This window comes from Schistocerca nitens, chromosome 9 (genome assembly GCF_023898315.1).
Source record: "Schistocerca nitens isolate TAMUIC-IGC-003100 chromosome 9, iqSchNite1.1, whole genome shotgun sequence".
NCBI lineage: Eukaryota > Metazoa > Arthropoda > Insecta > Orthoptera > Acrididae > Schistocerca > Schistocerca nitens.
The window spans coordinates 342,628,262-342,655,675 of NC_064622.1; the positions used below are offsets into that span (position 1 = coordinate 342,628,262).

The 27,414-nt window shown below is 39.2% G+C and overlaps 1 protein-coding gene across 3 annotated transcripts in view; it reads left to right on the top strand.

Annotated features, from left to right (window-relative positions):
* The first annotated feature begins 6,721 nt into the window (after window positions 1–6,721).
* The window catches only part of LOC126203207 (CUE domain-containing protein 2), a 102,331-nt gene continuing 81,638 nt past the window's right edge, over window positions 6,722–27,414 (top strand). For 2 of the 3 annotated variants that reach the window (XM_049937450.1, XM_049937452.1), the window contains exons 1-4: window positions 6,722–6,834; window positions 6,914–7,042; window positions 9,161–9,366; window positions 16,812–17,008. In XM_049937450.1, coding sequence (XP_049793407.1) covers window positions 6,951–7,042; window positions 9,161–9,366; window positions 16,812–17,008 — 495 coding nt within the window. In that variant the 5' untranslated portion in view covers window positions 6,722–6,834; window positions 6,914–6,950. The remainder of the gene's footprint in view (window positions 6,835–6,913; window positions 7,043–9,160; window positions 9,367–16,811; window positions 17,009–27,414) is intronic. The other variant, XM_049937451.1, reaches the window with a different exon arrangement.

Genomic DNA, 27,414 nt, shown 5'->3' on the forward strand with positions numbered 1-27,414 from the left:
CCTGTATTTTACCCCTGCCACCTTTAGAATTTGAAAAAGAGTATTCCAGTCAACATTGTCAAAAGCTTTCTCTAAGTCTACAAATGCTAGAAACGTAGGTTTGCCTTTCCTTAATCTTCCTTCTAAGATAAGTCGTAAGGTCAGTATTGCCTCACGTGTTCCAGTATTTCTACGGAATCCAAACTGATCTTCCCCGAGGTCGGCTTCTACTAGTTTTTCCATTCGTCTGTAAAGAATTCGTGTTAGTATTTTGCAGCTGTGGCTTATTAAACTGATTGTTCGGTAATTTTCACATCTGTCAACACCTGCTTTCTTTGGGATTGGAATTATTATATTCTTCTTGAAGTCTGAGGGTTTTTAGCCTGTTTCATACATCTTGCTCACCAAATGGTAGAGTTTTGTCAGGACTGCCTCTCCCAAGGCCGTCAGTAGTTCCAATGGAATGTTGTCTACTCCGGGGGCCTTGTTTAGACTCAGGTCTTTCAGTGCTCTGTCAAACTCTTCACGCAGTATCGTATCTCCCGTTTCATCTTCATCTACATCCTCTTCCATTTCCATAATATTGTCCTCAAGTACATCGCCCTTCTATAGACCCTCTGTATACTCCTTCCACCTTTCTGCTTTCCCTTCTTTGCTTAGAACTGGGTTTCCATCTGAGCTCTTGATGTTCATACAAGTGGTTCTCTTATCTCCAAAGGTCTCTTTAATTTTCCTGTAGGCAGTATCTATCTTACCCCTAGTGAGATAAGCCTCTACATCCTTACATTTGTCCTCTAGCCATCCCTGCTTAGCCATTTTGCACTTCCTGTCGATCTCATTTTTGAGACGTTTGTATTCCTTTTTGCCTGCTTCATTTACTGCATTTTTATATTTTCTCCTTTCATCAATTAAATTCAATATTTCTTCTGTTACCCAAGGATTTCTACTAGTCCTCGTCTTTTTACCTACTTGATCCTCTGCTGCCTTCACTACTTCATCCCTCAAAACTACCCATTCTTCTTCTACTGTATTTCTTTCCCCCATTCCTGTCAATTGTTCCCTTATGCTCTCCCTGAAACTCTGTACAACCTCTGGTTCTTTCAGTTTATCCAGGTCCCATCTTTTTAAATTCCCACCTTTTTGCAGTTTCTTCAGTTTTAATCTACAGGTCATAACCAATAGATTGTGGTCAGAGTCCACATCTGCCCCTGGAAATGTCTTACAATTTATAACCTGGTTCCTAAATCTCTGTGGCCGGCCGCGGTGGTCTAGCGGTTCTGGCGCTGCAGTCCGGAACCGCGAGACTGCTACGTTCGCAGGTTCGAATCCTGCCTCGGGCATGGGTGTGTGTGATGTCCTTAGGTTAGTTAGGTTTAAGTAGTTCTAAGTTCTAGGGGACTTATGACCTAAGATGTTGAGTCCCATAGTGCTCAGAGCCTAAATCTCTGTCTTGCCATAATATAATCTATCTGATACCTTTTAGTATCTCCAGGGTTCTTCCATGTATACAACCTTCTAACATGATTCTTAAACCAAGTGTTAGCTATGATTAAGTTGTGCTCTGTGCAAAATTCTACAAGGCGGCTTCCTCTTTCATTTCTTAGCCCCAATCCATATTCACCTACTACGTTTCCTTCTCTCCCTTTTCCTACACTTGAATTCCAGTCACCCATGACTATTAAATTTTCGTCTCCCTTCACTATCTGAATAATTTCTTGAGATCACACCATGATGTAATCGAACTGAAATCTTCCCATGTCTCCTAGTCTTTTCCAATTATACTTCCTCCTCTTGTGGTTCTTGAGCAGAGTATTCGCTATTACTGGAGAATTCAGTTAGTCTTTCTCCTCTTTATTCCTAGTTCCAAGCCCATATTCTCCTGTAATCCTTTCTTCTACTCCTTCCCTTACAACTGCATTCTAATCCCAGATGACTGATAGATTTTTCATCTACCTTTATGTACTGAGTTACACATTCTGTGTCCTCAAATACTTTCTTTATCTCTTCATTTTCGGGTTCTGACGTCACCATGCACACCTGAACCCTCGTTGTCAGTGAGGGTTTGCTTTCGCTTCTGTTCGCAGCAACTCCCTCTTTGCCCTACCTTTCTATTCATAACGAATTCTACTCCTGTTGTACTACACTCATGCTCATAAATTAAGGATAATGCAGATACATGGTGAAACAACTCTCTGGTGGGCGGTTTTGCGGGTTTAACTCACCTCGGGATCTGACGATGCGGCGCATTTGGCCTGTGGTCGTCGCACGGTGGCGCTGGCAGCAGTCCACATACGCAGAGGTGTGTTGGTGCATGTCAGAGTACGGTGCAGCGAGTAAGTGTGCAGACGTTTTCTGACGTGCTAATTGTGACTGTGTGTTGAAAATGGCTAAAAGAACACATATTGATGATGTTATGAAGGGTAGAATTCTAGGGCGACTGGAGGCTGGTCAAACACAGCAGGTCGTAGCACGGGCCCTCCGTGTGCCACAAAGTGTGATCTCAAGATTATGGAAACGATTCCAGCAGACAGGAAACGTGTCCAGGCGCTACACTACAGGACGTCCACAGTGTACAACACCACAAGAAGACCGATGGCCATGGAGTACTGCAGGTAGCCTTGCTCGGGAACTTACCGCAGCCACTGGAACAGTTGTCTCCAGATACACAGTCTACAGACAACTGAACAGACATGGGTTATTCGTCCGAAGATCTGCAAGGTGCATTCCACTGACCACTGGTCACAGGAGAGCCCGTAAAGGTGTCAAGAACACAGTACATGGTCATTGGAACAATGGTCCCAGTTTATATTCATGGATGAGTCCAGGTATAGTCTGAACAGTGATTCTCGCCGGGATTTCATCTGGCGTGAACCAGGAACCAGATTTTGTTGTTGTTGTGGTCTTCAGTCCTGAGACTGGTTTGATGCAGCTCTCCATGCTACTCTATCCTGTGCAAGCTTCTTCATCTCCCAGTACCTACTGCAACCTACATCCTTCTGAATCTGCTTAGTGTATTCATCTCTTGGTCTCCCTCTACGATTTTTACCCTCCACGCTGCCCTCCCATGCTAAATTTGTGATCCCTTGATGCCTCAAAACATGTCCTACCAACCGATCCCTTCTTCTAGTCAAGTTGTGCCACAAACTTCTCTTCTCCCCAATCCTATTCAGTACCTCCTCATTAGTTACATGATCTACCCACCTTATCTTCAGCATTCTTCTGTAGCACCACATTTCGAAAGCTTCTATTCTCTTCTTGTCCAAACTGGTTATCGTCCATGTTTCACTTCCATACATGGCTACACTCCATACAAATACTTTCAGAAACGACTTCCTGACACTTAAATCTATACTCGATGTTAACAAATTTCTCTTCTTCAAAAACGATTTCCTTGCCATTGCCAGTCTACATTTTATATCCTCTCTACTTCGACCATCATCAGTTATTTTACTCCCTAAATAGCAAAACTCCTTTACTACTTTAAGTGTCTCATTTCGTAATCTAATCCCCTCAGCATCACCCGATTTAATTTGACTACATTCCATTATCCTCGTTTTGCTTTTGTTGATGTTCATCTTATATCCACCTTTCAAGACAATGTCCATTCCGTTCAACTGCTCTTCCAAGTCCTTTGCTGTCTCTGACAGAATTACAATGTCATCGGCGAACCTCAAAGTTTTTACTTCTTCTCCATGAATTTTAATACCTACTCCGAATTTTTCTTTTGTTTCCTTTACTGCTTGCTCAATATACAGATTAAATAACATCGGGGAGAGACTACAACCCTGTCTCACTCCTTTCCCAACCACTGCTTCCCTTTCATGTCCCTTGACTCTTATAACTGCCATCTGGTTTCTGTACGAATTGTAAATAGCCTTTCGCTCCCTGTATTTTACCCCTGTCAACTTCAGAATTTGAAAGAGAGTATTCCAGTTAACATTGTCAAAAGCTTTCTCTAAGTCTACAAATGCTAGAAACGTAGGTTTGCCTTTTCTTAATCTTTCTTCTAAGATAAGTCGTAAGGTTAGTATTGCCTCACGTGTTCCAACATTTCTACGGAATCCAAACTGATCTTCCCCGAGGTCCGCTTCTACCATTTTTTCCATTCGTCTGTAAAGAATTCGCGTTAGTATTTTGCAGCTGTGACTTATTAAACTGATAGTTCGGTAATTTTCACATCTGTCAACACCTGCTTTCAGATACCAACCCCTTAATGTCCGTGAAAGGAACCTGTATGGAGGTCGTGGTTTGATGGTGTGGGGTGGGTTTATGATTGGTGCACGTACACCCCTGCATGTCTTTGACAGAGGAACTGTAACGTGTCAGATGTATCGACACGTCATTTTGCACCAGTATGACCACCTTTTCAGGGGTGCAGTGGGACCCACCTTCCTCATGATGGATGATAACGCATGGCCCCACCGAGCTGGTCGACGTATCGCTGCACGTCTTCAAACCCCTACAACACTTCAGGAGCTCCGACAGGCACTGGTGCAAGAATGGGAGGCTATACCCCAGAAACTGCTCGACCACCTGATCCAGAGTATGCCAATCCATTGTGCGGCCTGTGTATGTGTGCATGGTGATTATATCCCATATTGATGTCGGGGTACATGCGCAGAAAACAGTGGCGTTTTGTAGCACATGTGTTTCGGGACGGTTTTCTCAACTTATCGCCAATACTGTGGACTTACAGATCTGTGTCGTGTGTGTTCCCTATGTGCCTATGCTATTAGCGTCAGTTTTGTGTAGTGCCACGTTGTGTGGCACCACATTCTGCAATTATCGTTAATTGATGAGCATGAGTGTAGTTTCTGCTGCCGTTCATATTACTCAACTGACCAGAAATCCTTGTCTTCGCTCTATTTCACTTCACTGACTCCACTATTTCTCGACTGAGCAGTAGCATTTCTCTTTTCAGATTTTCTTACTTCTCTACAACATTCAATCTTCTGACATTCCGTGCCTCGACTTGTAGAACGTTACCCTCTCGTTGGTTCTTCAATCTTTTTCCCATGGGTAACATACATAATAGTTATCTGAGGTTTTCTTAAAGTTTTTGGTTATATCTGGTGTTGAGTCTGGTTGTCTTCAGAAGGACTCATTTATAATTTCTTGCTCATCCTTGATACTGAATCTTGTCCAAACAATCTTGCATGCAGCTTCTTTCAGTTTCTTGTCTACTGCAGCAAATACTCCTCCATTTCCCATTACCTTATCTTTCGATGCATAGTTAGATTCTTCCCCCGCAGTCAGTTTCAGATTTTTGTCAACTTTCTGCACTTAATATCGTATGAGCCCTCTGATTTGATTTTTTCAAATTCAGAGAATTTGTTGCGAGTGCTTTAGCAGCTGGTCACTAGTATTTTTATTTTTCCATCCATGGGTCAATATTTTTGGATTTTACACTAGTACTCTGGCTGCCAACATTATCTAGATTGGATGGAGAGTCTTCTAAGTTAAGAAATCGCTTAGCATTCCACTCATAGGTTTCCCTCTGGGTACCTTTGATATTTATTGCACCTCTGAAATACTGCTCTACGATTCCCAACCCTAAGGCGCAAATCTAGGAAGTCACAGTCTAGCTTGTAACAGAACCTCCTAAGTCTCTGGTTCAAGCATTCCACCTGGCATAGAACCAGAGCGTCTCATTAAGTTTTGGGAACAATGCTGCAGGCTGTAATTTCTGTCAAAACTTCGTGGACAAGGCTGATTTTAAGGTCTTTTCTGTCAGTCGTCGGAGTGACCCAGGTATTACTGCGGATCACAGACGAAAGGCATTTTTTTTCCAAATTGCGCTACAACAACACCATTTTGCACTTGCTTCCCCCTGATAGTGGGCAGGACACTGCTAGCTGCCCAGCAGGCGAAGATTATCTCACTGGCTCAATCAGTTATGAATGTAACGATGTGGAACAAGTGATTTTACATTTGCATTATACATTCTGATGTTAATACGGTTACGTGCTACCGTTTTTAGCGGAAGACAACATTTCACTACACAACTGAATGTGCGCTCTTCTGAAACTTGTTTTTGTTGTCGTCTTCAGTCAGAGGACTTTTATAATGCAGATCTCCACGCTAGTCTATCCTGTGTGATCATATCTGAATAACCACTACAACCTATATTCACTTCAATGTGCTTCTTGTTCATTATTTCTCCGTTAATTAAGGCTAGCTCTGCGGTGTGACCATTCCCCACGAAGGGGAGTTACGGTCCGGAGCATACTTGTTATTCTAGGAAATGTCCACTGGAAAATTATATGACTAAAATGGGTTTGAGTTACGGTCCGGAGCATACTTGTTATTCTAGGAAATGTCCACTGGAAAATTATATGACTAAAATGTTACAATATTAGCCTATTTTTGCATTTATTTCGCAGTTATTGCGTTTTTATATAGAATTAGCGTTGTTTAATACACACCTTCACTATCTTATTTTGTAGTGAATAGTGTCTTCCAATATTGCTTTGTAGGTCTTTCTGGTTAATCGCTGATAATTGTTTTCGTCTTGTTCGGAGCTTTTTTCGTGGACGTTGACCCTAGCAATAACATAAGCAAGAAACTGTATTTGCATAAGTATATTCCCATAACTGAACGAAAGTTTTTTTCATGAGTTCGCACGAATTCCATATATAACAAGAAGTTTATTTCAATAATATGAATGTATTGATTGATTGCTACTTTGAGTCTAGTGTCAGTTCTTCCTCACAGATGTAGCAACTGTCGTCTGTCATTGTCAGCGAGTTGTTGTTTACCCCGTTGTAAGTCAGTTCGCTTGTGTTAAATAAGGAGACGCCGGAAGCATTTTATTGTTGAATTTGTACATATATTTGAGGAGCTTGTGGAGGGAAGGTGTGTTTGTATATTTTGAGCGATTGAGTTGAAAGATCTATTGTTTCTGGCATAACCTTACGGGTGTAAACAATTTTAGGTACTACGACCCCTGGCACTGAATTCCTACAGATAGCATGAATCGTCCGACGATTGCAGAGCAAGAAGATCTTGTTAAAGAATCCCTTTTTAAGTTCCTGAGGAAGCACATACCAAGTGCTCAGTTAAGGTATTCATAATGCAATAATGTTAAATAGCGTTAGTGATTTTGCTGTGGAAAAATTATTTATCGCTGCTGGATAAGCGGTCTGAGAAAGGCGTAAAAACAAGGAGGAAGTTTTCGTCTCATATATTCGTTTCGTAGCTTGAATCGACAAACTTATCCTACCATTATTATTGTTGTAAGCTGTGTGGATTCATATTTTCATTTGTTACTAGGCTTAATTTTCCATAAAAATTACATAGATGTCAGTCTTTCGAATGATGCACTCGTTTTTTTTATGATTAACATTGGTAACTGTGAGTGCTAATCTGTTTTCGGTCAGTAGTCGCGTTCTATGTTTCAGTGTACTAAGTAAGGTAAGAGAGGCTGTAGTTACTGTAGTGCCGAAATATAGGCGCACCAAATAGCCCATTTTGTTATACTGATCACAAAAGAGTTAGAACGTTATGACAAAAGTAGTGTTTGAGAAGAACTTTGTTAAGGTACAAAGGAGTGTTTAGGCCTACTCAGAATGATCATAAATATCACATTAAAGGAGCAGAAAGAGCATATCATCTGTGTATCACAATGTAACTGCAGGAAGGTGGTGAAATCTAGTACAAGGATCTATATTGACTGACTATGCCATAATCTGCCTCAAGATAGATGGTATGAGTAGTATCTGACTCTATTTCTCTAAGTTTTATTGATTGTGTTGAGTACTGTATATAAAAGAGAAGTTGAAGTAGTTAGCATCAGCATAACTCCAAAATCATTTGTAGGAAATACAGCAGTGGATTCAGTGAACCAAATCTATTGGAATCAGGTTTTCGACCATACCTTCTTGTAGAGCAAATTTGTTGCATTTTGTAAGCCACTCAGTTCTTTTCCTGATCTGTTGCCAACAGCATGCTACTATAACCCTGTGCAATGCTCTTTGTTCTTGCATTTAAACACAGTCATTGAACAGGGTGCAGTTTTCAGTAGTAAATGAGAAACCATTATTGTATATAGCTTGTTTTCTAGAATATAGCCTACCTCAAAAGTTATTCTTCAAGGTAGTCAGTAGCATACTCTCTGATTTTTTTTTTTTTACAAAAAAAAAAAAAAAAAAAAAAAGGGAGGGGGGCCGTCTAGTAATAGAAATTTTTATCTCATGAGGGTATCATTTGAGCATGCGATTGCAAGAGTGATTGAAAAGACCCATTGCAGGTCCTATTCCATGTATGGAGAATATCACATACACAGGGACCTGAATCGTGTACCATCTGAGCCACTGTAAAACACATTATATTTTAATGACAGGAAATACCTGTTGCAGGAACCAGAACCAGATTCTGATGCAGCTCTTACAATTTGCATACCAAATGATTCATTCAGTGATGTCAATACCATAATAACAGTAATAATCACCCTAAAATACATTTATAACAAAAGTAATTAACCTTCATATTTTTTGTCATTTTTTGTTGTTTGAAACTTACACCTGAAAGTATAAGTTGTTGTTACCATTGTAGTCTTTATATTTGTTTGCTACAATGCTACGATTAAAACTAGAATTCATTTATTACACATTATTTTCATTTTTGGACCTAATCTGGCATTATTCTGTTTTGGCAATGTGTGTTCCTTTATTTCGTCCATTACCTTTCACTGTAAAGGAATTTCCTCAGAACCACATTTAATATCATCCCTGTAGCAGCATTACTAGTGCTTGATCAGTGAAATATCTTCTCATCTAAGGCGTATAAATGTATTAGATTTTGCACAAAATATGTTGTTAAAGACTGTGATACTCTTTCTGAAGTAATGGGGCATTGTCTGGGAAGAGAATTTTTTTTTCCCCAGTCATGTACATTCTTTTGCTGGCTGAAATTTCTATTAAGTGTTTTGAGTGTAGCGTATTAATAGAAAGTCTGTCAGGCTCATGAAGGTGATGCACTACGTTGACATTATCTATAGTCCTCATATCTCCAGTACCATTTCCATAGTGAACAGAAAATGAGCCAATGTAAGCAAAGCTACGTATATCCGATTGTGCTGTTCCTTTAGAAGATAATTTACTGTATAGGAGGTAAGATAAATTTTATGTTCAAAACAGTCCTTTACAAAGTACTTGTTAATAATGAGATTTTTTTCCCGCAGTTCTATTGATGAGATTGTTTTGAGATATGTAGTAAGCATACTTGAAGACCTCGGCACAGAAGCAAGTGTGGAAGAAGCTTTTGATGTTGAAGGTTTTTGTGAGATGATGGCAGCATATTTCCCCGAATTTTCCACAATACATCACACAGATGTCTGTCAGTGGATGTTCGAGTTGGAGGCAACATTAAGCCAAAAGAAGAGAAAGGGTAATTGACACCGATTTATGCATGTATTAGATGTAGGGTATGCTCCCCTTATGATTTTTGAAGAAGTGTATGAAATTGTGTGATATGTATAGCATCAAGTTTGTGCATATTTTGATGTACTGTCGTTAATTGTTATAACCGCCAATTTTGTTTTGTCAGAAAGAGTTGGTTGCTTTATGCTAAAAAGATTTTGTTTGTTTTGGACACCCTCTGGATAAGGATAAGGAGGTGAACTTGGAAATGGCCCAGCCAACCATTTGTAGATCTATTATATTTAGTGTTTGATAGATATATTATGACAATGCACATTGGGAAGGAAATAAACAGAAATACTAGATACATTCACACCAGTTTCCGTGCTTGTTAGATTGATGTGGTAGCTGCCACCATCAGTTGTAAGCTCAGTGCACGTTAGCCAATGTGAGGCTGGAAAAGATATTTGTTATTTGAAGTAGTAGGGGTCACATTTGTTCAATCATCTAAGAATGAGTGATAGCCTCTTTTCCTTTTGTAATTTTATGAAGAAAGTAGTCACCTGTGAGTCATTATTTTATGCATGACGTCCTGAAAGCTGTGGATAATGGCAATCAGGTATAGTCAGTATTTCTTGACTTCTGAAAAGCACTTGACCAAGTATCACAATACTTATTAAGGAAAGTGTGGATCATGTGAGGTATCAAAAGAAATTTGTGACTGGGTGGAGGATTTATTGGAAGGGAGGATGCAGCATGTTATTTTGGATGGAGAGTTATCAACATATGTAGAAATAAATTCAAGCATTACCCTGGGAAATGTTTTGGGATCCTTGGTGTTCATATTGCATGGTAGTGACCTGGTAGCAACTCCAGTCATTTGCAGATGATACTTTTGTCTCTGACAAAGCACTGTTCTGAGAAAAGCTGCATAGTTATGCAGTCAGATCTTTGTAGGATTTCAAAGTGATGCAAAAACTGGCAACCTACTTTAGATGCTCATAAATGTAAAATTGTGCATTTTATATAATACAAAAATATAGTATCTAATGACTACAATATCAGTGAGTCCCAACTGGCATCAGTCAGCTCATACAAATACCAGGTTGTAACACTTTGTGGGTATACTGAAGGGAATGATCACATAAGCTCATAAACAGGTAAACTAGTGAGGGATATACTACAATCTTCTACTTATTCCTTGTATAGGAACCACAAAGGCAAAATTGGAGTAATTATAGGTTTTTAAACATTCGTTCTGTCAAGGCTCTTTGTTGTGGTCTTCATTACAAACACTTATTTGATGCAGCTCTCCATGCTAATCTGTCCTGTACAAGCTTCCATCCACTTGAGCTTGCTTACTGTATTCAAGCCTTGGTCTCCCTCTACAATTTTTGCTGATGTGCAGTCTTGCTCAGAGCCAGAAACCTGTTCCATAGTGGAATGACAAAATAATTATAAAAAATACTGGTAGGGGCTCAAGCAACATAAACAACATGTATCAAGAATACATTTATCACTCTCAAGACTCAGCTGCCCTGTCTAAAGGAGGAGTGTTGGGAAAATTTGTAATCACTATTTGGATTCATTTCCTCCTCTCAAGTAACATACACAGTATTTATAGGCACCAATTATCCTCTAGTATCCTGAGCATCTATCAGTACGGTGCCATATAATCTAACCCCATTATACTTGCTGAGTAACTACAACACACTTTGACCAAGCCCCAAAATCTGACAATTACCATCCTGCCTTCCATACCCAGAGAAAATGAGAGGAGATTATCTGTCCTTGATTCTCAGCTCTGAGCACCTCAAAGCCTTGGCACTGTGCCTCAAGAACGAACCAGGCCCTGATTGCATACATAAGTAGATGCTTTATCATTTACTCTTAGAATACAAATGTTGTTTGTATTCTTGCAGTTCTTAACCAGTTTTGGCAAGAGGATGAGTACCCTTCCCTCCTCCCCCCCCCCCCCCCACCTCTCCCTGGTGCCTGCACAATGAAATGACAGCATTGTTTTCCCTATTTTAAAACTGGGAAAGAACCATCAAGTGGACAGCTATCACCTCAATTCTCTTACAAGCACTTTTTGCAAATGATTCAAGAGGCTCAAATGAATAGTGAGCTGATCTGGACTTCAAAGATGGACTGATGTCCAAATTATGTTATGGATTTCTGACAAGGCAAGTCTACCTGTGTCTTAGGAATCTGGTATCATAATGGCCAACACCTGGGAGCCATTTTTTCTACCTGTGAAGAGCCTGTGATACACATAGTGGCATCATATTCTTACTGCTCTACACTGATAGGTCTTTCAAGATTCTCTCCCAGTTTTTATTCAAAAATTTTATCTCAGTGGTCTGTATGAGTTAAAAAAAGATGCTTCTGACAGTCTTAAATCCTGGGCTCCATTTAGAGTGTAACCATTTTCCAAACAAGAGGCTGTGAGGTCTGCAGTCTAACAGTGTCCGTACTGTATGTTGATGACTTGCATCTACCACGCTTCTTGAAACCTTAGTATTACAGGGCACCATAAGAAAAGCCTCTTCTATGCCAACCATCCGTGCACTCAAAATACTTCTAAAATACGCGCCATAGTTAGTTTACCCAAATCTACATTGTAACAAGTTTCTTAATGGATTAGAGACATACTGCTTTCTAGGGCAAGTTTTTGATGCTGAGCTAACTCAGTTACCTCATATACACCAACTTACATAGAAGTACCAGGTAAAACTTCATACTCAATGTGACTACTTCATCCTTCTAAGACTTCCTACTTCGACTGCAGAAACCCGGTTTATAGATCAGCAGCCTCTTTAGTGCTACACCTTTTAGACCGTAAAAAGCAATGAAGGACCATCTATGTGGAATTTCTTGTGTGTTAAAAGGCAAATTTTTTTGCAAGACATTGGACATCATCATATATGATGGGTTCATCACTTCAAACTAGAAACAAAACAAAACTGCAATCCATGGAGTGGCACCACACCATCTTTCCTCTAAAGAGAATGTTGAAAGACACCCTCAGCCAGTAGAGTTATGGTGATGGTCTTCTCAGTCTCTGAAGGGATTATTCTGTTTAATGTCCTCCCTCTTGATGCAACGATCAACTCTCAAGTGAATTGTTCTGCTCTCCACAACATTGAAGAAATGAATTCAGCATGCTCCTCACAAAAATACAAATGAACTTCTCCTTCTTCATGACAACACATTATCTCACAAGTCTGTGCACCCAAGAGGAGCTCACAAAACTTCATTGGACTGTTCTTCCTCATCTGCTCTACAGCCCAATCTCAATGAGCCAGCTTCCATCTGTGTGGCCCAGTGAAGGGTGCTTTCTGCAGGAAGCATTATGAGGCTGATGGGGAGGTTATTGATGCAGTAAGATGTTGGCTCCAATGTCGGTCTGTAGAGTGGTGTTGAGGCCCTCCCAGTAAGGCTGTCGCGTGGAATGGAGATTATGTTGAAAAATAGATTTTTGTAACCAAAAGAGTGGGGAATAATATGATGTATTGGAATCCTGATTAAAACCAACCTGCTTCCAGAAAAAAGTGTTGGATTACTTATTGAACGCACTTTGTAAATCTATTTACAACATTTTTCTGTGACTGTTCTTATTGATCCAGAGTTAAGTCAACTGTAATCTTGATTCCACATGGCAGTGGTTTGGTTTAGATCACTTGGTGGCTCTTTTAAATCGTGGTACTCTCTCTTCTTTTATTTTGAAATATTTATTTTGCGGAAACCATTTCTCTCTCTCTCATAGGCTACTCATGTCTCTACATACATTGGTATACATTTGAATCTTATAGGCTGTATTTCATTTGAATTTAATTGAAATTTGGTTGTTGGATATTCTTATGGTGATAATAAATTATAGTCTCGTTCCTGAATGCTGCCTCATCAGATGTTTAAAGTCAATGGCCAATTTGAAAGGGGTCACCATTTTCCAGTTCCTATCCATTTATCTGAAAGATTGCATGGCTGTCACATGTCATAATAGATTATTTTTGTCATTGATTGTTTTGAATTTGAGCACTTTAGAGAAATAATTTTCAATATACAGTACCTATGATTTCTAAGATCACTGTCTCATACGGGCAAGCAGTTGTTGCAGAGTCATTATATGTATTTCATTTTGTCCATTCACAATTGCCCATGTTGTCGTCAGATACATCTATCTCTTTGTATCCTTTGGGTTTTCGAGCAAATTGCGCCCCCTTTCCCAACAGGATGACACTTGGTTCGTGCTCAGGTACTGAGGTTGTGGGTCTACCATGTTAAGGTCTCCTGACCTGTACAGTATTCCCACTGGATGTAGCTGGCTATTTTGTTTGTTAGCTATTGACTTAAGACTATTACTTCAGTGACCTTGTTATTTCTTCATGACTCCCCATCTTGAAATAGCTCGAACTTTGTTACCAAAATCCTGCAGTACTCACTGGAAGCATTTTACTTAACGTTACATGCAATTTTGTAAAGGAGTATGACATCGTTTTAACTAATGTGATGTCTGTTGTTGACATCAGTTACAATAACTTTTCTTATTAATATTTGTTTACCAGAAACACTACAATAAACTCTTGATATCGGGTCTACAATTTCAGATATTAGAACTGAACGAATACAGGGTGATTCAAAAAGAATACCACAACTTTAAAAATATGTATTTAATGAAAGAAACATAATATAACCTTCTGTTATACATCATTACAAAGAGTATTTAAAAAGGTTTTTTTTTCACTCAAAAACAAGTTCAGAGATGATCAATATGGCCCCCTCCAGACACATGAGCAATATCAACCCGATACTCCAACTCGTTCCACACTCTCTGTAGCGTATCAGGCGTAACAGTTTGTATAGCTGCTGTTATTTCTCATTTCAAATCATCAATGGTGGCTGGGAGAGGTGGCCGAAACACCATATCCTTAACATACCCCCATAAGAAAAAATCGCAGGGGGTAAGATCAGTGCTTCTTGGAGGCCAGTGATGAAGTGCTCTGTCACGGGCTGCCTGGCGGCCGATCCATCGCCTCGGGTAGTTGACGTTCAGGTTTCATAACTAACCTTTTTCGTAGGACTCTCCATACAGTTGATTGTGGAATTTGCAGCTCTCTGCTAGCTCTGCGAGTCGATTTTCCTGGGCTGCGAACAAATGCTTGCTGGATGCGTGCTACATTTTCATCACTCGTTCTCGGCCGTCCAGAACTTTTCCCTTTGCACAAACACCCATTCTCTGTAAACTGTTTATACCAACGTTTAATACACCACCTATCTACATCTACATTTATACTCCGCAAGCCACCCAACGGTGTGTGGCGGAGGGCACTTTACGTGCCACTCATTACCTCCCCTTCCTGTTCCAGTCGCGTATGGTTTGCGGGAAGAACGACTGTCTGAAAGCCTCCGTGCGCGCTCTAATCTCTCTAATTTTACATTCGTGATCTCCTCGGGAGGTATAAGTAGGGGGAAGCAATATATTCGATACCTCATCCAGAAACGCACCCTCTCGAAACCTGGCGAGCAAGCTACACCGCGATGCAGAGCGCCTCTCTTGCAGAGTCTGCCACTTGAGTGTATTAAACATCTCCGTAACGCTATCACGGTTACCAAATAACCCTGTGACGAAACGCGCCGCTCTTCTTTGGATCTTCTCTATCTCCTCTGTCAACCCGATCTGGTACGGATCCCACACTGATGAGCAATACTCAGCGTTCGAAATGCATGCTGAACAACTGTCGTCGATTCACTTCTGCCGTACTCAATAACACAAAAAGCTTTCTGTTGAGCGGTCGCCATCTTAGCATCAACTGACGCTGACGCCTAGTCAACAACGCCTCAAGCGAACAAATGTACAACTAAATGAAACTTTATAGCTCCCTTAATTTGCCGACAGATAGTGCTTAGCTCTGCCTTTTGTCGTTGCAGAGTTTTAAATTCCTAAAGTTGTGGTATTCTTTTTGAATCACCCTGTATATTTGATAACTGAAGAGATTCTTTCTTGTTTCCTGTGATGTCCTTTTCATTGTCATGGTGCTATTTCCTAGACAGCACACTCCAGTTCATCAGGCTGGAATGCAGCAGCATGAAATAACTGCTAAGCCAGCAAGTACCACAATGTATAGTAAAACTGCCATCACCAGTCCACCTCCAAGATGCAGTGTGTATGTCCATACCAGTGTACAGCCACAAACAATAACAAAAACTTCCAAACAGTGTATGATCCAACATTGCTCAACTAATAAAACTCTTAAACTGTTGCGATCATCATTCATCGGTTAGGTACTACATGTTGTGGAAAACATCATTCTTCCGAAAGTGATATGTTGCATTATATCTGCATGTTTTTTATCTGTCTGGATTTTCTCCCTGAGCTGAAAAGCCCCAGGTAATGCACTGGGAACTTGACTTTCACCCTCGTCCATCTGCTATACTTCTAATGGTGTAGTGCATTGCCCAGGGCATACATGGTTCTCACCATTGTGTTTAAATTGAAAAATATTTTACAAACTTATCAAATGGTTGTATGTGTAACTAAAACAAAAGTAATGGCAATGGAGGAGAAACATAAGTAAATTCATTTAAACATCTCAAGACAGAAATATCAATATACAAAACTAATCCAGACATGGTTCAGAATATACAGAGATATAATGCTATAAATGGTTATACAAGCAAGTATCTTGGTAGAACTATAGAGGAAAAGATAACACTAAGAATGTGGTGCATAAATTGTCATTTATGATAGTAGCAGACTGGATCGTAAGATAAGGAGATGAACAAAGAATTGAAGCAGCTGAGATGAGGTTTGTGACATCACTTCTTGGACCAGCACTAAGAGAAAGAGTGCAGAGTGAACATATAAGACAGCTGGATGTAAAAACAACAGTGACAGAAGAGATTAGATACTGCCAAGTAAAAATGTGACCGGACATCAAAAGGATGACACTTGAATTACATTTCAAACAAACTGGGAAATGGGCAAACAACCAATCTTTGAAATAGAAGAAAAAAATTCATTTTATGCATTGTGTAATTCATTATTGTAGTAAACAACAGATTGACAGGACAGATATGGGTGAGTGTTGTATGTCATGAAGCACTTTGAGTATTTTCTTGCTAGGTTTGACTTTGAGCTTATGAGTATGATTTGGTAGTAAATTATTTTAGGTGACTCATTTAAGGTTTTTGAATGGTTCACTCCACATTGTCCAGTAAACTTCAGCAAAGTTATGAAAGTGACTGCACAGCACATTTATAGAAAAAAAAAGTAAATTAGAATGAAATAAGTTTAAAATTTCATAAAACTGTTAACGTATTTAATTGGGACATTACATTGTAAGAGTAAAAAATAGCACCACTTGTGTGTAAGTGTGTAATATTTAGTGACATTTTTGTCCACAGATGAGTGCAACAACAGTGATTCCTGCAAAAAGGATATACCTGTGCTAGTGACTTTTTTGTCCACAGATGAGTGCAACAGCGGCGATTCCTTTGCAAAGGATATACCTGTGCTAACTCTGCAGACACTTGTACCTGCACGTAACCATGGTGACAGTGAGAGTAGTGGTGGTGGCAGTGGTGACACCACAAAACGTGTACACCAGCTCTCTGAAAACAGCGATGGAAGCTCAGACAGCAGTGGGGACTATTATTTGGGACAGGAGGTAATCTACATATTATCCTTCCATGTAATTCATGTGACTGTAGGGGGTCCACAAGGACATACTATTCAGTTTCTTCTCAAATTAAGCACATTGTGTATTACATATCTGAGCTTGATTCTGAGAGCATGTGTTTGAATTGGTAGTAAGTCAGTTTTGTTTCTTCTTCTAGAACTTTTTTTACATACATATGCTGTTATCTTGTTCTGTGACAAGTGCTGTTCCCACCATAATATTAGGCGTCCTCTAGTTTGGTATTCTTGTGGCCTGTCTCTGCTGGACAGCTAGATCAGCCACTCTGAAAGGGTCCCAGTTGTTCAATATACTCATTGACATTTCTGGTATTATAATCTGTTGTGACTACACAGATTTGCCAAGCATATTACATGATGAGTTCCTGTCAGGTATGCAGCTGGATCATGCAGTTATCTCAATGCAATATTTCCACATTTCATCTGGCAACCATCTTGAGGTGAGAAGACTATAGGCCTATGCTAATCTCATCGGAACTGATCCCTACCGTAGATGACAGGCCTTTTACATGCCACAGAAGGTTAACAGTGCATGTGTCAGAAATCGTGTCTCCTGCCCTGTAGCACAAGCGAAGTTACAGTGCCACCAGTGTGAAAGCTGGCAGAAAAGATGAATCTCTATCGAGTATGACTGTCGGTATATTCTGCCGGCCTAAGCAATATCAGATAGAACAGGGTTCCAAATCTGACTTAATGGATAACTCTTGTGTCTATATTTATAATGTTGTCTGCCAGTCTAATTTCAATGTATTCTTTTCAGACACATTCTATAAAGTGAGACACAGGAAATCATTTGTGTTTTATCGGTTGAGAATGGCATGGCTAATGGTCAGTATCTATTGGCCTTCATGGCCTGTTCGGGAGGAGTTTAGTTTTAGTTTTTTATAACATTGTGTGTCTGTTGATGCGAATAGTTTGTCCATAGATGTTTTTACCAAAACAGCAAGGAAGTTTCCTCAACTAGGTGTATAATATACTCTTTAGGTATTACATCTTCTAAAAATCCATCCTACCTCTGAAAATATGTGCCCCACCATATGGTAGGAAAGCCACTGATCTACATGCGTCACTGACTGTTTCCAACAAAGGTCCAAACTTGAAGGCAAAATGAGTCTGTTTGTCTGTGTAGCCTTTCTTGCTCAAACATGAGCTTAAGGCATTCCAGCTCTTGTTTCAAGCTTTGTGCATCTGAGAAAGTGTAAGCACTCTTTGCCAATGTCTGCAGGAGCTCTGTGCATTGGTACAGTGAATAACTCCTCAGTGTGTTTAAATACCAATCTGCATGTGTAGGCTTGTTCTAAATACTGTGTTCAAGAGTCCAGTTGTCCTTCCTGTAGACAAATACATCTAGTAATGGAAGTTTTCCACCCCTTTTTACCTCCATTTTGAACTGTATGCTGGAATGAAGACAATTAATATGATTCAGGGAATGACTCGTACCTTCTATTTTGTGTGGCCACATCGTAAGCATATTGTTGTTTTTGGTCTGAATCAGTTCTGGTGAGAATAGCATACAGCACTTGCACCTGAAGATGGTGGCCAGATCAATTTTGGGAGTATTGTGTTCCGATGATTGCACGATCTGACTGCAGACCCAACAAGAATATTTTTGTTTGTGTGCAAAAGCCAGCCTTTAATTAGGAAGATTAACAATGTAAAAAAAGATTACCACTTGCCATAGAGAAGACATGTTAAGTTGCAGACAGGCACAATTAAAAGACACTACATAAAGCTTTTGCCCACATCCTTCCATCAGTACAAAACACACACACACACACACACACACACACACACACACACACACACACACACACAAAACCATCTTATCGGGGCATCGGAACTACTGGCAATGACTGTCCTGCCAGGTGGCCGTTGCTATGGCTGAGTGGTACAGCAAGGTGAGTCCCTGTTTGGAGTGGGTGGTACCAGGGCGGACATTTGGCACATGAAATGTGTTAAACTCTCTGACTGCTCTTCCCCAGCCACGAGGCTTTTGCCACCACCAGAGCCTTTTTCTTTGTGGAACACATTGAGGACAAGTTTGATGAAGTTGAGTCCGTAAGCAAGATGAGATCTGGCTCCCTTCTTATAAGGACAACTTCCACCAGCCATTTGGCCCCCCTCTGTGCCTGCGGCTATTTAGGAGAGGCCACAGTGAATATCACTCCTCAGAAGTCCCTCAATATGACACAGTTGTAATTTTCCATAGGAATCTTCTCCTCCAGACTGATGACGAACCTGGGGCTAATCTGGAACAACATGGTGTTCATTTTGTCCGGCATGTCCAGAGAGGCCCCAAGGGCCATCATGTAGACACTGGCACTTTCATCCTGGAATTTGAGAGGATAAGCTGCCCGAGAAGGTCAATGTAATGGTATATATAATCCGTTCATCATAAGAATAAATCTGATGTAAACATTGCACTATGTATTCTTCCGCATTTGCTGGAACGTCTTTAGATTTCCGTTTCATGTGCGACTGTTGAGTACGATATAAGGGTACATTTTGTGCTGCGCATTATGCGCCCATTGACTTAGCGTTAATATGGGACAACAGCTTTACCGGCGCATTTACCTTGGACAGCCCTGGCCAGTCAGCTGGTACAGCTAGCCTGCAATGATGTGTCCAGCTGCAGTTGTAGGTATTACTTACAGTCAGTTGCCTGGTAATCTCTTTGCTTCTTCCTTATCCAAATTCGGGAAATACATTGCAGTTTTGGAAGTGTCACCTGATATGTTGATAATGAGCCTATCAACACCAGAATCCACGAAGCTGACCAGGCGCAGCATTTTCTCTTTTTCTTTTATGACGAGCCATTCTATATCCCGCTAGCGTTCGGCAGTGACGTGTGAAAAAGCTGCGTGCTTTAGTTCCAGTACATCTGACAGTTTAACAGCCTTGTTACTTCTCGGGCCAAATCCCACAGCTCTGTTGGGTAGCAAATGTAAAAATTCATCACTTGTGTGATAATGTGCTCAATGCTGTGAAAATGGTTGTTTGTCATGTTTCTATGATACATATTTCCTCTGTGGTATAAATGATGGACATAGTCCAAATAAAGAGGATTTGGTTTTCCATTTGTGCCTTGAAAAATTAAATTGTTGTGTTTTCTTAATTTAAACAACTTTTGTGAACAGTCTTTCATAAAACATTGATAATTAAGAATTTGTATTTGAAATGGAAACAGGAATTTCACGTCCAATATGTAATTAGAAACAAGAAGACGTGCATTATTCATAAAAAATGATGATGAGTTTTATACTTATGAGATGTAGGTATTTCAAATTGAATGAGAAGAAAAAAATGGTAATGGGGAGATTTTAGCCAACGCACGAATAACTGCATTTGGCTCGCATTCCATTACGCTACTGACTGCGCTACATGTTCAGTGTGGGTTTGTTTATCCACGGCATTATATACAACCCTGGGAAAACTTCAAAGCCAGTTATCTCTGTAAATTTATAAAAATCATTTGGAACAGCTTATTTCTCGGCACTTTTTAACCGCGTTCCATGACCATGTTTCGCTATGCGACGATCAGAGCACAACACTGCAGAGGCTGTGACTGTACGTGATTTTTGAAATAAAAAGTGTGATTAAGAAAAATGTTGATGGCTGTTAATACATTTGAATATCTTAGTTTCATGTAGTGTAACTTAGTGGTGTGGAGATGGTGGAGGGTTGGTGAAGGTAGTTGTTGGTGCCTTTGACATGGGAGGTTAGATTATGGGAAATTGGTTGGAGATATTGATCAGTGAGGACCAAAATTCTTTCAATGGGGGCACGATAACTATCAATAATGGGTCATCCAGGATTGTTGTGTTTGTAGATTTTGGGGCATGCAGAAGGTGGGAGTGCAGGGTGTCATAGGGGTGTGGAGGGAAATGGACTCAGGGGAAATGTACTGGGAAGGGCCTAATGCTTTAAGCATGGATTGGAGGTTATTTGTCACTCTGGCAAAGTTTATAGGTGGAGGAGTCGGATAATTGGCAGAGGCCTTCTGCCTGGTAGAACATAATTAGCCTCACGAGTAAAGAAATAGACAATGCCATGCTGTCAGTTTTGGAGAAAAGTGTAAATTTTACTCCTGTACTGGGGAGCCTTCCCAGCCAAGAATTTATTTTCTCAGTGGAGCTTGTACTATTCAGCTTTCCTGAGGACCAAGCAGAAGATATCAGGCAAAAGGTTTCCCTTATGTTACATCAGGCTCCGGGCTCATAAAGTAATATCTCCACTGCCAGAATGGCAACAATCCGGTTCATTAGAGAAGATCCAGATTCATTTATCATACCAGCGGACAAAGGCAACACAATGGTTCTCCTTTCACAGGATGATTATGTGGGCGAAATTGATTATTTACTTAACAGCTTGACATATTGAAGTTGCAGAATGGTTCTACTGAATGAATAAAGTGGAAGATGCTTTCACTTCTGAAGAATATTTGGTTATAATATGATGTGCTGAAAAACCTTTGTCCTTTTACTGCCAGACTCACTGCCCACAAGAAGAATGATAGTACTTCGGGATATACTGTTTATCGAAAGCTGATGCACGTGGATTAGTATCTACATTTTAGCTGTCATTCTCTGTACCAATGCACAAGGGTCTTGCAAACATTGGCAAAGAGGGAGATGTGAAGAGCTTGCCACAAGAGCTGGAACACCTTAAGCTCATATTCAAGATGAATGGCTACACAGACAAACAGAACTCTTGAACCTTCGAGCTTGGACCTTCAGCAGAACCAGTAGAAGATATACCTGCATCTACATCCATTCTCAGCAAACCACAGTGAAGTCCATGGCAGAGGGTATGTCCCATTGTACCACTTATTAGGGTTTCTTCCTGTTCCATTCATGTATGGAACGAAGGAAGAATCATTGTTTGAATGCCTGTGTGCATCTGTAATTACGCTAATTTTGTCATCACAATCCCTATGCAAGCGACACATACAGGGTTGTACATGTAGCTCAGTGTTTTTCGTACCACATGCTGCAGAGTATCTTAAAAGGTTGGACAGCTTTTGAAAAGTGTATTTTGCCTGCAAGCCAAGATAGAGAACTCCTTGTCTCAGTAAAAGATGAGCTAAGATTGAGGAAGCCTGTCATTTATTGATTCCCTGCCATTGTGGTAAACCATGTACATGGTCAAACTGTTTGCACCAGTAGACATAGAATTTTAACTGATAAATCACAAATGGCCTCCCCTACCTCTCGCTTTTGCATTTGTGCTACGTCTGGTCAATTTTCTCGAGATTGGTGACAGATTGAGACTGCCACCCAAGTCTAAAGATCCAATATGTTATCTAAATTTCATATGCTGCAACATATTATGTAATATGTTGACCTTCATTTTTTATTACAAACTTTATTCGAATTTTGTGCAGTGCCTTACTTCCACATAAATATCATAATAACTATGGCCATTAACAAAATGATGGGCATGCCATCATGAACTTGATGTATAAAGCTATAAGTAAAGCAAAAATGATTTTTTACTGAATAGTTTCTGTAAAATTATTTGAGAAAGATTGCAGGGTGTGCACCTCGATTCTGTCATAACTGACTGCCCAAAAGGCTTCAGACATTGTCAGCCTGCCCTTCTGATCAAGTGAATGAACTCACCCAGCGCTTTGGATGAAAATTGGTCACTGCGCATTGGCCACAGTATCCTGCGAGGACTGTACTTGCTGACGTTTTTGCACAAGGACAGCAAGTTTACTTTTCTAAATTCCTTATTAATCTCTGGAACTTGCTACAAGAACTTGCAGAACTGTTTCCACAGAATCGTGTTGTAAGGAGCAAGTGGAAGTAGAAAATGTTGTGCTTGAAACTCAGAGCTGTGGCTGTTGTTGTTATCTTACAGTTTTTATTAAAGAAAAACCTTGACAAAAATAAAAAGTTAAGAAATGGATGCAGAGGTATGCGTATATAAGTTTTCAGGAAATAATTTATTAATTTCTTGTCAGCAGTTTATGAATTTTTTTCATATTTTGGCAGATTTTGTCTCAAAATCTGCTGCAATACTTTCTAGTGTGTTCTGCTTTGTAACGGTATTCTTGAAAGCTACATCTTTGGTGACCCACAGGAAAAGAAAGAACTCCACTTTCTGAATTAACAACTGTGCTCTTTTCCTGGCCCACAAGCATTTCTCACCATTTGACACTGAAATTTTTAGGGGAAAAAATATTTGCTTCAGTCTACAGTCGCAATTTGTTTATTCTGCCCACTGTCTACTAGTTTTGGTACACAGTACCATCCTTAGATTTTCCTGTGATCAAAATATCCCAATACACAATTAAAATAATATGAGAAACACTTACAAAATGTTTTCTCTCTGTGGTAGGAAAACTATGGTTTAGAGTGCAACCGTAAAATATATTAGTAGTCACTTACCTCTTACACACATTCTTCGCTCTTGCTTCCAAAATAGGTGTGTCAGATACCAAAAGTAAAGGTCAGTGAGTATCTTTAAACAGATAAATAGATGCAAACTGTGGCCAGCTGTGGTAAGTGTGTCCTCTGTGTAACAAGGTGTTTCTCCCCCCCTCCCCCTCCACCCAATCTTAAAAAATCACTCTAAAAATATTTAAAGAATGAAAATAGCATAAAATATAAAATTTATGAAATTGCATAATAAAACAAAGAACTAAACAATCCTTACTGTAATAAAACATGAAAAGCAAAATAGCAAATGTAGATAGGCATGTTTACTTTCACAGTTTGTGTACAGTTTGTTGTTACAAAACATCGATGTGACTATGAATTATTTAATCAAGCAAGTGTCATAATAATAGCATTATACATGAAAACTGGAAATTATTTTTATTCAAAAGATATCCAGCAGCCAGAGGAAATAGTGGTGTAGTATCCCTAAGTATTAGCCAGCAACTATCTGTTGACAATCTTTGGCCACAATTTCCCTTTCATGTTTGTCCCAACTGTGTTGATATGTAGCTTGGGCTCTCAGGAGCAGCGCACCGTGCTTGCTGTGTCACAGCAACAGTATGGTGACAACTCTCATATGTACTGTGCAGTTATGAGAATTTGGATTGAAGGGCTTCAGTATTAGGGGACGGCAACAATGCTTATTCGTACATCCATGTCATGCTGCAGATGTTATCCTGTTGAGACACTTTAATCCAATACACAAGAACATCACTTATTGTGTCTAGGTGGGACTGGGTGTAATTCAGATTACCAAAAATCTAGATAATCCGAACATATTCTACTAAACATGAAAACTCTAATATGTGCTACAATATTCAAACCTTTCCTTTTGGCACTAAAAAGAAACACTCTTTTGGCACTTGAACTGTACAGACACTGTATTCTACTCATGTTTATTTTCATAAGTAGCCTGTAAGTTTATTTTTAACAGAAATCTGAAATTTCTTTTTGGTTCTTCTTCCAGCACACCACAGTTGATGTCCCTACAATATCTCCTTGAGCGATGTTTTTCAGCAATTCTCCTTTGTCTGTTCTGTTGAGTGCTTCCAACTTGTTGACCATCGAAACATCCACTTTCTTTTGACTCGAAACCATTTCACTCACACACGCTCAAAACACCGAAAGAAAAGAATGGTACTGATCCGTCTTCTTAACTCTGTAAGGAATGGTGGCTGGAAGCGTAGGACTAACTATCTCTATGCTACATGCAGTGCCAACATAACAACTGTACATATACAGGAGAGGGGGGGGGGGGGGAGGTGAACAGGAAGTTCAAAGTAAAAGGTATAGGGTAAGGAGAAGCTGATAAAACTATGCAAGTAATGTCAAAAATTTGAAACTGAGAAGGGGTGGGGAGATTATTATCTAGATCAGTAAGCTATGGATCAAAATTGTATCTAGTACTCAACCTAATGAATTGCTTATCTCTAAGCTCTCTTTGGTTATTGAATGACTTACCCACTCCTCTTTGCATGTGCCTGTAGACCTCCACATCTTTTTTAACCCTTTCAGACTTCTGGTTATAATTGTTTACATCCAATTTTACTGTCTTAGTTGCAACAGAAGTATTTTTTTCCCCCATGGAAACCTGAGGTACACATTTGTGAATGTTCAACTTTTTCACCACTTGCAAGTACTGCCAACTGTTGGGCAACACTATGAAAATGTTACCAAGTCAATGTAGCAATGTGCAGCAGCTCATGACCACCAGAATACAAGGATGTGGTTTGTTCGCTATATTCCACTTGTAATGTTACCCTCCCATACATCACCATTAAAATTCTCATTCCTTGCACAAATTTTGAAAGCTTCGAGAGGCGTAAGATATACAAAAGAATAACTTTTTACTTACTTTATTATCTCGTTGTTGTTGTCAATGGCTCAAAGTCTTGTGTTGGGGGTACATTCTTGCAGCTGAAATTTTGATTTTGTAGGTTCTTGTTGACTAAATAACTGATGAAGATTTGCCTGTATTGTTCTTGACTTTTATTCTTTTTCACATTTTACAACATCACACCGTTTTTACATTTTCCACATTAAAAGAAAGGAAAAAAAACTACATAATGACATTGTTGGTGACAAACTTAGAAAACATCTGCTTCCATCAGATGCTTGCCCACCACTCCTTACCTTCTGCGGTATTCACAGTAATCAAAGAGTTTACAAAAGCAAAAGAGTTTACAAACTTTCTCGACAGGAGAATTATTTTATAAATAGATCCAGAAATAAATTAAATCATTAGAGTTAGATTGTACAATTAATGATATGAATTTTAAGTATACCGGAAATTTTGTAATTTCAAATATTTTTAAAAGAAGAGTAATTTTAACTGTCAGTAAATATCGATTGTCACACGTTAATTTCTTTTTTATACATTTTAGCCTGAAATATAATAGATCGTCTACAAAATCATATGAATTCTTTTAATGAAATAGCTGAGATAATTTTAACCTATGCAAGAATTGATAGTATACATGGTATCAGGGTGGTTCATTATACACTTTATAACTGAATATTGCAATTACTGAATGATCATTTTAATGTTTACTACTAAAGACAGTATTTTGTAATTAGTTATTTTATCCGTTAAATGAAGCCAAATGTAAAAAGTATATCTTTAAAATGGGTACATATTTTTGTATAAATCTTGCATCTAAATTCATTTTTAAAAAAGGATATCACTGTTTTGGTCCCTTTTTTGTACTACTTGCAATATAAATACTTCATTCAGTATATATATGAAACTTTCATAAGACATCACAAAATAAATTTCTTCATGTAAGAATAATAAAATATGCGAACTCAATTATTGCTTTTTTATCTTCAAAATGATGTCAGTGTGGGTTATTAAATGACACAGATTACATCATAGTGTCTTGTATTTAAAAACTTAAAGTAAATATATATATGTGTGTCCTTTATTGTGAGCATTATGTAACTAATTATAGCAGTGATATTCGTGTATTTACTAATAACACTGCATTAGATTTTGTATAGCCTTGGGCTGTTGCAGTAGATGGCTGTTGACCTGGCGAAGACTTAATGTGTACCAAATGAAGTAAAACGGTCAGTGCATACTCGATCTTTGCAACAAGGAAAACATAAAATAACCAATTTGTAATTTAACATTAGATACTTACTACTGCAGAAATAATTAAAATTTATATATAACACTTTACCAGTATATGGAATACTTTTCAAATGTCATGGGAGCGAAAAAATGCGCAGTAGTTTTGTGCAGACTTGTCACTACACTGGTGTTGTCGTGCAATTTTACCCTGTGAAGAAAATTAATATGATATCAATAAGATGAGCTTTCACCAAGGAGGATGCTCGGAGTATCGTGCTGACTTGCAGCTGCAGACTTAAGCTCAAGCAGTGCATGTACGGTGACAACCAGGATTACTACTCGTGCACCAACAAATCTGCACTGAAATATTGTGGCAGCAAGTTACGGACCTCATACAGTTCACCTGAAATTTCATGTAACAGTTTGTCTCCTGAGAAAGTTCTAAATTTCACAAAAACACTCCTGTTGGTTTTGGTGTAGTGATGATACTTTTGTCATATTGTCACATAGAGGAAAAAACTCAGAATTTCTTAATTTTGTGAATGATATTAACTCTAATATAAAGTTCATATGCAAAAAGGGAAACAAGCCAAATTTCATTTTTAGCTGCACAGGTACATAGTATTAACTGATGGGGCTTCAGAGCACACAGTTTGCAGAAAGCCCATTCACATGGATGGAGGATACCTTTCCTAACATCCCAGTTACCATCACACGTATAAAAGAGTAGTGATTAAATTGTAGGTAGGCCAGACAAAAAGAATTTGTGGGCCACAGTACTTGAAGGAAGAACTTTATCACGTAATAATTACTTTCATAAGAATTGGTGAAGCTGGCAAAAACTAAATAGGAAAAATATCT